Here is a 15659-nt window from a genome sequence, read left to right as displayed (position 1 = left end):
GGTGACTCAATCAATTTCTCTGTTTTTTTTTTTTTGGGTAAAATGGTGCAGAATGCCCAGATAGAAAGAAAAAATGAAGAAAAAAAAGTTCTATTGGGGCAATAGACATCTGTTAAAGCGTTTATTGGGGGGTAATAGACATCTATTGGGTGGCAATAGACGTTTTGAATTGATGTAATCTCCTCGTTTTTTTTCTTTAATCAAAGTTTTATTTGTGTAGTTTTAGGAAGATTAAATACCATTTCAGTAATCTAAACGTCTATTGGGAGGCAATAGACGTCTACTGGGGGGCAAAACATGGCTGATAGTCGTCGGCGGCAGCCGGTGACCGGATTCCGGCGAAGTCTCCTATGGTTTCTCTCTCTTCCATTTTCTCTATCTCTCTCTCTAAGTAACAAAGGGGTGAGGAGTAAAATGGTATTAAAAAAAATTAAAAACAAAAAAAAATCTTAATGGGGTATTAGGGAAGACTCCCTTAGAGTGTATTGGGTAAGAGAGAATTAAAAAAACTTAATGGGGTAAGTGGGAAAAAAAGCCCTAAAAATAGGATAAATGGACAAAACCCAAAAGAAAAAAAATAAGGGCATTTGGCGCCAACAAAGCGACCGGTTTGCTGACGTAAAGGTCACAGTTAATCCCCCGCTCGAACAAAAACGCTGCGTTTCTTCATGAACAAATATCACAATAATCTAAAGTAATGAGTCATCCACATTAATATTGCGTGTCGGATTCTCATTAATTCTCACACAAACTCCATGGACCCCACATCCTCTTTTGACTAACTCACCTTTCTTCCTCTCTTTCCCTTCCTACAAAACCCATCCTCCGCTCTCACACTCTTTCCTCTTCTTCAGTTCTTCTCACAGCGGAAGCGAACCAAGCAAAATGACGTCGTTTCTGGCTCTCCTCGCCGCTCTTTCCTTCTTACAGGCAAGAATATCTCATCAATTTTTCATTATTGTTTCTCTATTGGATTCTACTCCAATTTTTTACTGTTCAAATCATTACTGAAGTCACTGATTTATTTATTTATTTATTTATTTATTTTTAAATTATGCTGCAGCTGCTCTTCTTTGGACCTTCGTTGAGTGCAGAGAAGACTGTCTCGCCTGGTCTTCTCACTTCTGACGTCACTTCTCGGTAAGCCTCGAGTTTTGTCTCCATTTTTGTTTTTTAATTTGGCAATTTTGGAGCTATTGCTGTATAGGAATTCTGATAACTCTGGTCATACTCATATACCGCATCGTAGTTGGTCTGACTTCTGAGCTAGTAATAGTTAGTTTTGAGGAATAACTTGGTTTGTGGCCTTTCGGTTAGGAAAACACACTCGGAAGACTACTGTGCAATGTATGATATATGTGGAGAACGCAGTGATGGCAAAGTCTTGAATTGCCCTTATGGTTCCCCCTCTGTGAAGGTATGTTACTCGGCCTGCTTGCAGTTACTTACATGTTATATGCTATTCTCTCTCTCTGTTTTTTTTTTCTTTTCACTTTCAATGTTGCGTGTTGATGATGAGTGCTGTAACGTTACATGTGTTGTAGCCTGACGAGCTATTTTCTGCCAAAATCCAAAGTTTGTGTCCAACTATAAGTGGAAATGTTTGTTGCACTGAGCTTCAGTTTGAAACGTTGCGAGCACAGGTTCAACAAGTAAGGCTCTTTCTAGTTTCTAGCTCATATTTATGCCCTATTTCTGTCAGTAAGGTCGCATCTACGGTTCTGCTTCATACTAATATGACTTTACTTATTGTGGTCAGTCTCATAGTTTGTCCTTTTTGGTAATTATTTTTACCACGTTATGAGCATGTTCAGGTGATTTATTTCGTTGATTGGATCATTTGGGTGGAACTTATTTGTCAATTAGTTACATTATTTTATTTAGTGATAGTTTTTTAGGGAACTATTTGTGCTGTACTTCTCTTTGTTCAGTGTGCTCTTTCTAAGCTACACTAACTGAAGCGAAAAGGGAATGTAATTTGTAATAGTTAAAACAATGTATTGGTTTTGCCTTGGTAATAAAATTCGCAAATGAATTTTGTACGTGTTGGTATTGTTTTCTATTGAACTTGCAACTGTATTTGACAAATCCTTCGTTATAAGGATATTGACTTCATGCTGGTATCTAACTCTCTGTGTTGTTAAATGGTTTGAACTACTAACAGTCAATGGTTTGGTAGTATCTAGAAACATCACTGCCTGCCACTTCAAATATAGTGTATTGTGTTTGGTTTTCAAATTGCCATTGCACTTGAGAGTATCTTTCGTTTTTAACAGTCATTAATCAGGTTGTTCATCTACATATTTCAGGCAGACATTAGTTTCCTAAATAATATTATTTCTTAAAAGAAACATAAATTTTATACCTGAGTGTCGAAAACAGTACAGAACAGTGGACAAGAATTGGCTGTTCCTAAAACTGCACAGTTTATTTAGTTTTTATAAATGGACAGGAGTCTTCTAGTCTTGTTCAGCTTAAAAACAGGATCCGTGTTTTTTTTTTCTTCCAAACTTTTATCTTTTTTGAATATTTGTGTTATTATTGTTTTAGAGATGCCATTTGTGTATGCCTAAGTTCCTAACCCATACTAGATAAAGTCTTGCTTCAGCTAAGCAGTGAATGCTATATGACATTAATTCTCAAATTCTGCATTATTAGACAATTCTAGAATTTCCTTTTGTTTATACCTCAACTTTATTGTATGTAATCTATTGCAGGCAATTCCATTTCTTGTAGGCTGTCCAGCATGCTTGAGGAATTTCCTAAATTTGTTTTGTGAACTATCTTGCTCTCCAAAGCAGAGTCTGTTTATCAATGTGACTTCTATCTCCGAGGTCAGACTTGATGTTACTGCTGTTAAACTTATTAACAAGGCAATGTATAGCTTGTTTATGTTTATCTTATTCTTTTTGTTTATTCATTTTTTTTCCTGCCATTTTTCCTTGTTGGTAACATTTTATGCTCATTGGATCTAACCGATATTTTCCATATCAATATGTGATAATTACCTAGTGTAATTATAGCATTAGATTCCTTTATTGGTTTCATCGTTTTCAATCTCTACCATCTTCTATATGACAACAGTCAACTGAGCTAAAACATCTGCCAATGAGTTTTGGCTTGTAAATTTAATTTAATTTAATTTTCATGTTAATTGTTTAGTTTGTGCAACTTGAAGTGGAAACCTGGAGTGTTGTTAAAAACAATTAGACTATACACCCCAAAACCAGTTGGCAATGGGTGGAGAGACTCAAGATCTCCTGATATCTCCAATGTTTTGCATGCTTTCGGTTTTATGTGTTTACATAAAAAAATGCTTGTGGTATCAGTTGTATCCACAATTGAGTATCTGCCAACAAATCTGGTTCACTATTAATGTATTTACAAGGTCATGCCATTTTAAAGACCATTTTACTGCTTTTAGTACAATTTTTTAATCTAAGAACCTAGACATGAGAATTCTCCGTTCGTGTATCTTTTGATCTCATTATTATAAATCACGCTTGTTTGTCTTTCCAGGTTAGTGGCAATATGACTGTGGATGGGATCGACTATTACATATCTGACACTTTTGGAAAAGGACTGTACAACTCGTGTAAGGATGTTAAATTTGGTACTATGAACACACGGGCCATAGAATTTATTGGTGCTGGTGCTAAAAATTTTAAAGGTAATTTAATTTTTGTTGTTTCCAACAGGTGACATTAGAATCTTAACCCCTGTTTTTACTTGATTGTATATTTTTCTATGAGTTCTAATATTTTCATTTCCAACTGTGCAGAATGGTTTGATTTTCTTGGTGAGAAAGCAGCCCCTGGTTTCCCTGGTTCACCTTATGCCATTGACTTCAAGTTAACCGTTCCCGAGTCATCTAATATGGAGCTCATGAACGTGTCAGTTTATTCATGTGCTGACACTTCACTAGGCTGCTCTTGTGGTGATTGCCCTTCATCTCCTGCGTGTTCTAATTCTGAACCTCCTCCACACAAGAAAGAGCAATGCTCCATAAAAATTCTATCTATTGAGGTTGGAATCAATGCAATCCATATACATATTTTGCTTGAATTTCTTGATTACTTTCTTGTCGGACATATATGGGCCGGTGGGAAAGTCCATGATCTTGGTAATTCAATGAAGTAGTGGGGTACATAGTATTTTTGTCGATAGATCTGTGTCTGGTAAATTGAAGTGACTTGAGTACCACTCGTTGATGTTTGCAGATCAAATGCATTGATATTTCAGTAGCCGTCATGTATATTCTTTTAGTTTTTGCATTCTTTGTTTGGGGCTTGTTTTATCGGAAAAGAGAAAGAAGGAGAGCTGGATCTACTAAGGAACCACTGTTGAGTGCCATTGATGATGATGATATCAACCCTGTTAACTTACAAAAGGATGAAAGTTTTGCCAGAAAGGTAAATTTGAATTCTTTTCATTCAATATCTGCTGATTTTTCTCCCTATTACATTTGGCAATCTTCCGTTGTTTCATTATTTTATATATCTTTTATGGTGCATCCCTTTCTCTGTTTTGAGAAGTTACTTTTATTAGCAGAATGCAAAGAGTTCATAATAGTGTACAAGATATCTACATCTCAGTTACAATGCCAATATAACAACAGAACTAGACATGACCCACTGTTGTCGTTCGCCTTAGCCTTAAAACAATGCTTATTAGTTTTATATTTTGTTGCTCTCTGTTTCTTGTCATTTTTTCAGTTCGTCCATTTGTTGCTGCAGTCAAGTGTGTGCTGGTCTTTCTAGTTTTGTTAAGCCGTTACCTTTGTTTAAGTAAATTATAAATTACCTTGTAATTATCAGGGGCATGAGGTGGATCCTCAAGTTACAGAAGAGGTTGAACTATCTTTTATTCAGGAATATATGTCAAGCTTTTTCAGGTCAGGAACTCTACTATTTCTTATAGCATATAGAGTTTATGCTGAATTATATCAATGCTATTCAGGAGATATGGAATCTGGGTTTCTAGAAATCCCACTCTTGTGCTCTTTTCCTCGGTGGGGATTGTTCTTATACTCTGTATAGGTCTAGTTCGTTTCCAGGTGGAGACACGGCCAGAGAAGGTATCTTGTTAACATCCATGTCTTAATGACCAATATTTAAGAGAAACTAATTCTTTTCCCCAAAGAATATAAAAGCTTTATCTTCAGTGGCTTACTTTACTAGATATATGAGTGATACTTGTATAATTTATCTTATGGGCACTGGGAATAACATCATGTACAAGCCGTTTATCCATATCTTTTGCTTAATCATAAGAAATCAAATGAAATTTATCATACAATCTATAGGACTTAGATAATTTTAATTCTTATATATCTTTATTTTATATAGTAGGGGAATAATCTATACATAATTGCCTACCAATTGTTTTGGTTCCCAAAAGAAGTTTTTGGCTCCATCATTGTTGAGCTTAATTGTATCTTTTGTATTAATTATATAAGTTGCAACCCACTCTTCAATCTCCAATCTCCATTGTTTTTTTTTTTGTTAGTCTCTAAAACGGCTTTCCTTACAGTAAGTAATTCCAAAGTATACCTGTTACCCCAACAGAAATTTGAATATACAAACTGTACATATATGTGATGCTGCATATCCACACAGACAATGACCTGGCTGGATGATTCTGGATAATAATTGCGGAAGCACACATAAAACTAATAACTTTTCTTCTGTCTGTTGCTTGACTTTCATTGTGAGATGAAAGTGGACATAACGAAAACCTTGTTTGTGAATTGCAACTTTAGACAATTTCTCAACCTACTAAGTTTCAAACTGTAATTTGTGTTTGGAACTTCTACTGTTCTAATTCTCGCATACAGTTTTCATTTTTTCAACACGATGGAAACTTTTGGGAATGTGGTTGTGCATGTGTTGTGAGTCATTAAATTGTTATATTATTTCAGAACAGTTTAACTTTCTGATAAAAGAATAATTAGGGCACTGTTGATCTTTCTGCTGTTAATTTGTTTTATAAAAGTTGTAATTAATATTTGGTCAAGTATTCTTGTTTTTTTGGACGAAGGTCAAGCATTCTTGTTGAAAACAGAATAATCATTGGAGGTATTGAGTATTGACATCTAAAATATTGCAGCTGTGGGTAGGTCCTGGCAGCAAGGCAGCGGAGGAGAAACAATTCTTTGACAGACATCTTGCTCCCTTCTACAGAATTGAGCAGGTCTTAGACTCGCTGTTCTTTTCGTAATTGTGTCATTTTATCCATTTGTCATTTATGGCTCCACAGTTTCTTTTGTTACCTAAAAGAAGGCATTTTATCAGACCCAAATGTGCTACAGTCTGGATAGTGCTGTTAGATAATATATAAACGAAAAGTTCAGTTCAAGTTGCTGCAACTGTCAAGTTCAAGTCCATGAGTCCATCTAATTATCCATAGCTCGGCTATAATATGGCTAGCAAAGCTTAAGTCTTATGATCATCTACAATTATTTTTATTTTGAAATTTTATACTCATTTTCTTCTTGTGGTTTACTTGCATGGTGTCTCTTGAAACCCTTGTTGTAGTTATGTAGAAAACTGATGTGCTAATTGGTCTCTGTCTGATTTAGCTCATTATAGCAACTGTCCCAGATTCAAAGCATGGCGAGTCACCCAGTATTGTCACAGATGACAATATTCTATTACTTTTTGACATACAAGACAAGGTATTGCAAATACTACGTGCTATTGTGCGGCTTTGTTTTGTATCTTTTTTCTCACTTCAATGTAATATTTACAATTAGCTGAATTCCTACAGGTTGACGGAATTCGTGCTAATTATTCTGGCTCAGCGGTAGCTTTAACTGAAATTTGCTTGAAGCCTATTGGCCAAGATTGTGCCACTCAAAGCATTTTGCAGGTTTTACTGAATAGGATTTTCTTTCTGCCTTCAGTTTCAAAATAATTATATTTTCAAAAGAAACATAATGATATTGATGAATATGAAACACAGTACAGATTGTGGACACAAGGCCCACCTCAACTGTAGAGCCAGAAAGTAAAACACTAAATCTAATAGCAGACCATTAACATTATAGAAATTGAACTAATTGTCAGAATATCAGATAAACGGGCTTAAACGACTTCCAATCTATTAGTATACCAGAAATCGACCATTATCAGGGAATGATGCCCAAAGAGATGCCAGAATTCTGTTTCCTCCAAAGCTCCTCCTGACCAATTCCCTTATAGTCTTTGAAGATCTTCTTGTTCCTTTGTATTCCAAATAAACCAAATTACCACCAAACAGCCCGACAGAGACTTAACCTTCTTTCCCCCGTCCTAACAAGTAACACCTTATACTTCTTGCTTAATAATGGGTAACAGCCTGCTGTGCTAACGCAACACAAGTGAACCTGTCTAAAAAATTCAGCCACAAACTTGCTACAGGAGGATTTAGAAACAGTTGATAGAAAATTCCTTCTCTTAGGTCTCCCAAGTGTCAATCCCTGCCGAAACCTTACCCTTAGGTGCAACTTTTGCTTTCCAGATATTCCACACTTTGTCTTTTTAAACATCATCTGACAAAATAGCAGGCCTACCGTTGAGAATGTCTGCAGTGGGAAAGACACAGGGATTGCATTCTTTATATTGGTGCTGCTATTGTGATCTCGGAGAAGTTCCTAATGATTAAGAGAATAAGCATTACTTACCCAGTACTTTACAGTTTTATTTAATTCAACTTTACTCATTTTATGCAGTATTTTAAAATGGACCCTGAAAATTTTGACATCTATGGAGGAGTTGTACATGCCGAGTATTGCTTTCAGGTAACCCTGGCAACACCTACTTTCCTTTATTCGGATGATGTTTGTTTAAAGAGATCAATTGTTTTCATGTCTGTGACTTCTGTACATCTGCTCAATCAAATGTTATATAGATGTACCGTATTTTACTTTAAGCTGGGAAGCGTATGTATAAGATATATTAATTGGCTAAGTGCATATGGTGGCTTAGGCATCAAATACTGAAAGAGATTTATGCATGAATTTTGGCTTTATAGGGAAGTGGTTATGTACTTATGCAGGTTTTTATTGTTAACTTCTTGAAGAATAACTATTTCCTTAGTTTCTTGCTCATATTGTCTTGTGGTTTTTGACATTTTACTTGATTGTTGTGTACTTAGTAACCTCGCCGTTGTTTTCACCTGCAGCATTATTCTTCTGCAGAAACATGTTTAAGTGCCTTTCAGGCTCCACTTGATCCAAGCACTGCCTTGGGAGGGTTCTCTGGAAACAACTATTCTGAGGTAATATAGTCATCCTTTAGTTTTGATAGAAAGATTTATTAATAAAAGAAACAATTACAAAGTCGGGAGAGGCAAGATCTCGCCTCATTTGCCCCTCTTGGGGCAAACCCAGATATCTTTAATTCTGTATATAGTCCATCCTTCTTTCAGATATCTGTCTATATGCTAATTCTATGGTGATCTTCAAATTTCAGGCTTCTGCATTCGTAGTCACCTACCCAGTTAATAATGCAGTTGATGATGTAGGAAATGAGAATGGGAAGGCACTGGCTTGGGAGAAGGCTTTTATTCAGTTAGCAAAGGTTTGAACACTGTGCAGTGCACATCCTCCATTGCATTGTTGCTGTTGCCTGTGGGCATTTCAGATTTTATGCAAATATATTGATTTTCTTAGACTTTTATGCTAATGATACTTGATATTGAGATCTGGAGCAAATATGTTTACAGGATGAACTGCTGCCAATGGTGCTGTCTCGGAATCTGACTCTCTCATTTTCGGCCGAAAGTTCAATTGAGGAAGAGTTAAAAAGAGAAAGTACCGCAGATGTTATAACCATAATAGTAATTCCCAGACTTTGATGTTTTTACGTTACTCAACCGATATGCAAGAGATAAATCATCATGACATCTTGACCTTACTGCAAACTTTACTATACTTGACCTTATATAGAAATAGGCATTTTAATTCTTCTTGTCCTATATCATATCAGGTAAGCTATCTGGTAATGTTTCTGTATATATCTCTGACATTGGGAGATGCACCTCAAATATCTTCTCTTTACCTCTCATCCAAGGTACGATCTTAACCTTCACTTGAGTAGTCTTCTATTCCTTATGAACATTTCCAGCATGTGTTTATATGGTAGTTTGTGTGAGTATGTCATCAGTAATTGTTTCTTGTAAACACTTCTCCACCCTTGTGTGTTGGCAAGGGTGTAGGCAACTAGTAGGAACTGAAAAGATAAATTGTGAAGGCCTGTATATGACCCAATTGTAGGTTTTTTGAGTAAAGATGGATCACTTATTTTGACAACAATTTCACTAGAAAATAAATTCAAAGAAGTATGACAGGAACATCAAGTATTGTCCGCCCTAGCTCATGTCCATGCAGCATGATATGCCATCTTTATATCTTCAGTATGGACGAAGTTCTGTGGTCTGCTAATCTTCATTTGGATCTAATTTGTAGGTCCTGCTTGGTTTGTCAGGAGTATTGCTTGTAATGCTTTCTGTTCTTGGATCTGTTGGATTTTTCAGTGCTGTGGGAGTTAAATCTACATTAATCATAATGGAAGTCATTCCTTTCCTTGTTTTGGCTGTAAGTTTCTTATCTACAAACTTTAAGTCACTAGTATCCACTTATGGCACTTATGTTCTCTTGGAGACTATACTCCCGGATATCTTTTGGTTGGTAACCCTGTCACCTCACCAATTTACATGCCCAAGGAGTTCTCTTTACATTGTTCTAATAAAAGAGTAACTAATTGAGATATACTAAGGAAACTGTAAGTAACTCTACAGTACAATTCACTACCACACTACTGGAAACACAAATTACTTTTTGATACTTGTTAATTAATATTATAGAATCTCTTATGTCCATAGCAATAGACACCATCATGCATTGGTGAACTTAGATAGAATGAGTCACTAGTGAAAGTGAAAAAAAAAAAGGAGAAGTACAATACTCCTTGGCGTTGTACATTTGGGACTGCAATTTAGGTTTTCTACTTTCTTGGCTGCCCGAGAGAACTTCTTTGTTCATTTTTCTTTTAACTCATATGACTTTATTTTTTACCCCTTCTCAGAACTGTCCATTTTTGCTTAATGTCAACTTATATTTTCCTCTTTTTTTCATTCATGGTACCTAATAGTTCCGTTCACCTCCAAACCCTCCCTTCCTTACTCATGTTCAATCACAACTTTTTCTTCCAAAAGGGGATGCATGTTTTGTTCATATTCCAGAAACTTTTGCTCATTCTTTGTGAAATTTTTCCCTCCTTGGTGGCCAGTCCACTATTATATGCTATTCTTTGTATGATAAGATATTTTAATTGGTTCTCGGTTTGGTCTCTTTCATCAGGTTGGTGTAGATAACATGTGTATATTGGTACATGCTGTGAAACGGCAATCACCGGAGTTACCTTTAGAAAGACGAATAAGTAATGCACTGGTTGAAGTTGGCCCATCCATAACACTGGCTAGTTTGTCTGAGGTTTTGGCCTTTGCGGTGGGAAGCTTCATTCCTATGCCAGCATGCCGAGTCTTCTCCATGTTTGCAGGTGACTAATATTTGCTCTTGTATATCCTAAAAAGTGTTATTTGGAGTTTTGTTAGTACATTCATCTCATTTTACCTTTCTTTTGTAGCTCTTGCTGTTTTGCTGGACTTCTTTCTGCAAGTTACTGCATTTGTTGCATTGATATACTTTGACTTTTTGAGAGCTGAGGATGGCAGGGTTGATTGTTTTCCATGCATAAAAGTCTCGTCATCCTTTGTGGAATCCACTGAAGGTATATTTGTGTGCTATGATAGTGTTTTGAGGTTGCTTTGCCTTTAGTATACTTTTGATCTTAATTTTTCTACTCTTTCATGTCACACACACACACACACAGATATATATATATATATATATACAGATCTTATCTAGAGTGGAGCTCCGCTTTGAAAATTAACGTGTGAAGTTCGAGTTTTGGGTCACTTTTCGGTTGCATATCCACATCTCGACCGTTCAGTTTTTAAGTACTAGTGTATAGATCGTCTCTGCAAATTTTCAGCTAAAATGATGATCGCTAAGGCATTGATAATTGCCTTAAAGCTAGTACGGTTCAGGTTGACAGATTCAGTCCGTCCATTGGTTTAAGCGAGTTAGATACCTTAACGATCATCAATTTGGCTGAAAATTTGCAGAGATGATCTATACACTAGTACCTAAAAACTGAACGGTCGAGATGTGGATATGCGACCAAAAAGTGGCCCAAAACTCGAACTTCACACGTTAATTTCAAAGCGGAGCTCCGCTCTGGATTGGATCTGTATATATATATATATTCTTCTCCTTTGTCACATTAGTGTTAGTTCTAATCAAGTCATCATCATCATATAACGTGTAGGAATCTATCATGGAAGAACTGGATTGTTGGCTCGCTATATGAAGGTAACATTTTCTTTAATTTATTTTTTTCTTTATTTCTGGATCTTTTTACAGGATATTATTAGTCATCTTCATCTGAAATTTATGGATTACACGGGTTAATGGTCTTTATTAAGTGAAATCATTATTATGTCCTATTTGGAGATGCGACAGTTGGGTTTTATTTTTGTTACAGAAATAAACTAGTCATTCTATGTCTTCTCCTTTTGTTTATTGATCATGGCTTTGCTGTAGGAAGTGCATGCATGTATTCTTGATTCATGGGTGGTTAAGATGGTTATCGTTGCTATCTTTGTTGGTTTTACCTGGGCAAGCATTGTAAGTTGCTTATGATTAATGATGCTCATTTGTTAATTTAATTATTTTTATTTATCTCGAGTTCCTAACATAGTATTTTACATGGTTTTGGTCCTTATAGGCATTATGTTCTAGGATTGAAACAGGTTTGGAGCAGCAGATTGTCCTTCCCCGGGACTCTTACCTCCAGGTCACCTATAGTTTTGTCGAATCTTCTTACCTCACATTCTAACTTCTTGGCGTATTGAATCATTTAGTTCTTCTGTGTGTCAGGGGTATTTCAATAGTATCTCAGAGTATCTCAGGGTTGGACCACCATTATACTTTGTTGTAAAGGATTACAACTACAGGTATCGGTTCAGTCTCTTTTCTGTTTTGATTTCAGATTATCAGTTCTATATTAGGTTACAGGATTTTTTTTTCATGCAACGCATGGGAGAAGATATCAGGAAATTGGATAATTCCGTTAAAACTAGAATTGGTGGGTGTTTAATAATGTGCCACAGATGAATTATGAATCTCTCTCTCTCTCTCTCTCTCTCTCTCTCTCTGTGACATTAAACAAGACAATAATCATTGAAACTGTATCAATTTTGTCACGTTATATAGTTCTGGTGCTACTCTTGATTACACGCATGCTGCTTGGGGTTTTAGCTTTGCTTGGTCAGTGTTAATATGATGATGGCATTGGTGGTGATGCCTCACATATAGTGATGATGGGCATTTATTTAATATTTGCCAATTGATAGAGATTGAGAAAAATTCAATATGGTTCTTGCTATTGCTCGTCTTTCTATGACTGCTGTATATGAAGAAGTGTCTTTAGTATAATTCCATGCCAAAACATTTGCTTCGCTATAATTAGACCAGTTAGAATTTCTTTCAAACAATTATTAACAATCAAGTGTTATTTGGTTATCTCAGCTCAGAATCAAGACATACAAACCAGTTATGCTCCATTAGCCAATGTGAATCGAACTCTCTTTTGAATGAGGTACTACAATGGTGGAGGGGTTTTTGATTCTAAATTGGATGTAAAGTATGACTTTCTACAGTTCAGTACGTCCAAAACACATCTGTATTGGTATTAATAACAGTTGCATTGTTCAAAACCTCTTTAAATGCAAACTGAGCTTGAATATGGAAGTGTCCTGTTTTAGAAGAATATAGTTGTTTTGTGGCTGCATCTCTCTCCCAAGGTCTTCATTCTGAACAGTTTCACTTATTTTCCTACGTTTCTTTCTTTCTTTGTTTTATTTTTTATGTTTGTTTAGCTTATATTCGTATGTCCTGCCAATTTCTCTCTTTTAGTTGGTACCTTGAAGTGTCAGGTTGGGAAGGTTTTTCTCTGTGCCGGTTTTTTAATTTTTGGTTTTCATATCTTTGTCTGTAATGGTGCAGATATCAAGAGCTTCTTTAACACCAGAATCAAGCTACATTGCTAAGCCAGCTGCCTCTTGGCTTGATGATTTTCTTGTATGGATATCCCCCGAGGCTTTTGGTTGCTGTCGGAAGTTTTTAAATGCTTCTTATTGTCCACCTGATGACCAGGTTGGTGGTTTGTTACATTTCTTATCTGAGAAGTGATTTAAGATTCTGCTCTTTTATCCCTGGGACTTAACTGCTCCATTGTAATATGAGAGCTTTAAACTTTTTTCTTCTATTATATGTATATAGTAGTTTCTTCTGCACCCATGGATATATATATATATATATATCCATATTTTTTTTTATTTTTTCTTTTTTCTTTTAAGTTTATCATGGATGGCATTTTAATTGGTAACTCCACTGTGTATGCTGAACTGTGGTTAATACTGCTTTATAATATGATCTCTGATATTCGTTTGCTGAAGCCATTGACCAGCACATGGTAAATTTAACTTTGGTATTTCTTTGATTTGATTATTGTTTACTAAACTGTGATATACTGATGAAATATTTCTTCTCTTCAGCCACCTTGCTGTTCACCTGATGATGGACCTTGTGGCCTTGGTGGAGTGTGCAAAGATTGTACAACTGTAATGCCCATCTTATCTATATAGCTGAGGTTAACTGTAGCACAGCACCAGGGTTAAGAACTAACATTTAAATTGGTTACAGTGCTTTCGCCACTCAGATTTGATTGATGATCGTCCATCTACAGCACAATTTAGAGAGAAGCTTCCTTGGTTCCTTAATGCACTGCCATCCGCTGATTGCGCAAAAGGAGGCCATGGTGCTTACACTAATAGTGTGGATCTCAATGGTGTGTAGGATCATCTCTATATATAAAAATATGTTGATACATATGATAGTGTGCTAGAGGGAGAATTTAAAGGCCCATTTGATGTGATATAAATATATGTTAATAGATACGATAGTGTGTTTGAGAAAAAGAATTTATTGTCCATTTGATGTGATGAAAAGTGCTCGAGCCCGAAATCTCTTGATTTAGTAGTAAAAAAATGTTGTATTCTGTTTTCAGGTTATGGAAATGGCATTATAAGAGCGTCCGAGTTTCGCACCTATCACACGCCACTTAACAAACAAGTATGGTGTTTTTTGTCTTTAGTAAACTGATAGTAGAATTATGGTGATATGATACAGCATAACTACTACTGAACACCCTCATTTGATCTTCAGGGTGATTATGTAAATTCAATGAGAGCAGCACGGGAGTTCAGCTCAAGAATGTCTGATTCCTTAAAGGTATTAAGTTCCACCAAGCAGCATGGTTTCATGAATAAGCTTTGGAAATCTCACTTGCACATTTCTTGAATGCAATTCTTTACTTTCTAGTTTCTAGTTGTATTAGTACTTTGAGGCTTAGGGGCTGTCTTTCTAATGCTTGTAAGTACAACTCATTGGTGAACTGCAGGCATATTAAATGTATAGAACATAACTAGTCATAGTGGATTTTTAAATTTAAGCCGCTTTTGTATGCAAAACTAAGATGTTATCAGTCTCTAAAGAATTCTCATTGTCTCAAAACCAATCATCTATAAATCATGCTGAAGGTTGTCCATGTTTGTGTATATGATTTCATATCCACCAAGTACACAGCTTTGCAAGTAGAAAATGACATTACATGTTTATAGACTTGCTGGTTCCATCAGTTGGTTACATAAGTTTTATTGTTCATACTTCTTATAAGAGAGACTATCGAAGTATCAATCTATTCTTTATTTTGTTCTGAGTCTTCCGACTCCAGTTTTACCCCTCCTCCTTTCAGAAGTATTGTGTTGACCTCATTGAATTATAAATGTATCCTAGTTTTCCCAAGTTCTTTGAACTTGAAAATAGTGGAGATGAGATATGTGACAGGTATTGTCCCGACAAACTTCTCTTAGGCTACCTTTCGTAGCCAGTTTCACCATTCATCTTTGGCAGCAATAGGTCCTCAGGTTGATGTGTATTCATAACGTATGCTCACACTGGTTGTTTGATGCAGATGGATATCTTTCCATACTCGGTGTTCTACATCTTCTTTGAGCAATATCTGGATATATGGAGAATAGCTTTGATCAACATTGCTATAGCTCTTGGTGGGTATTTTTTGAATGTCAGATAGAGATATACAAATCTCTTTGGTCTTTGTTTGTTTGCTCTTTTGTAGCTTTACTTAGCTGTCTGGTTGTGGTATTGTTCTCACGTGGAGCATACTTGTCCACTGTTCAAGGCACTTGATACAATATGGAACAGAGATTGGTTTCTAATCAATGATTCAGTAGATATTTACATTATAGATGTATAGGGCAATGCTATTATCATTGAGCACTCTTCATTTAGCTTCTTGCACTCAAAATTAAATCTGTGACCTTAATCTAGGTTATTTCTTTTCTTTGAAGTTTAGGGATTCTACAGCTTCACTTTATAACATTTACCTAATATCTCATATATATGACCAGGTGCAATCTTCCTTGTCTGTCTGCTTATCACTTCCAGGTTTGTTTCCTTCTTGAGCACATCC

At 35.9% G+C, this 15659-nt stretch overlaps 1 protein-coding gene across 1 annotated transcript; it reads left to right on the top strand.

The window, feature by feature from the left end:
• Positions 1 to 788: 788 nt before the first annotated feature.
• LOC133737657 (uncharacterized) lies at positions 789 to 15659 on the top strand (the record flags this gene model as incomplete). Its single annotated transcript, XM_062165171.1, has 33 exons — positions 789 to 930; positions 1064 to 1140; positions 1318 to 1417; positions 1545 to 1652; positions 2718 to 2834; positions 3520 to 3670; positions 3782 to 4026; positions 4221 to 4412; positions 4818 to 4894; positions 4960 to 5077; positions 6109 to 6192; positions 6581 to 6676; positions 6769 to 6870; positions 7712 to 7780; positions 8164 to 8259; positions 8454 to 8561; positions 8707 to 8820; positions 8970 to 9053; positions 9449 to 9577; positions 10343 to 10541; positions 10629 to 10772; positions 11373 to 11416; positions 11648 to 11731; positions 11832 to 11900; positions 11984 to 12060; positions 12635 to 12704; positions 13112 to 13261; positions 13663 to 13728; positions 13811 to 13955; positions 14175 to 14239; positions 14333 to 14398; positions 15141 to 15234; positions 15598 to 15659. Coding segments are annotated over exons 1-33 (3447 nt in total), but the record flags the coding sequence as incomplete, so codon positions are not given.

This window comes from Rosa rugosa, chromosome 3 (assembly GCF_958449725.1).
Source record: "Rosa rugosa chromosome 3, drRosRugo1.1, whole genome shotgun sequence".
In the NCBI taxonomy this organism is placed as follows: Eukaryota; Viridiplantae; Streptophyta; class Magnoliopsida; order Rosales; family Rosaceae; genus Rosa; species Rosa rugosa.
The sequence above is the reverse complement of the archived record's forward strand: the minus strand, read 5'-3'. Positions and strand labels throughout refer to the sequence as shown.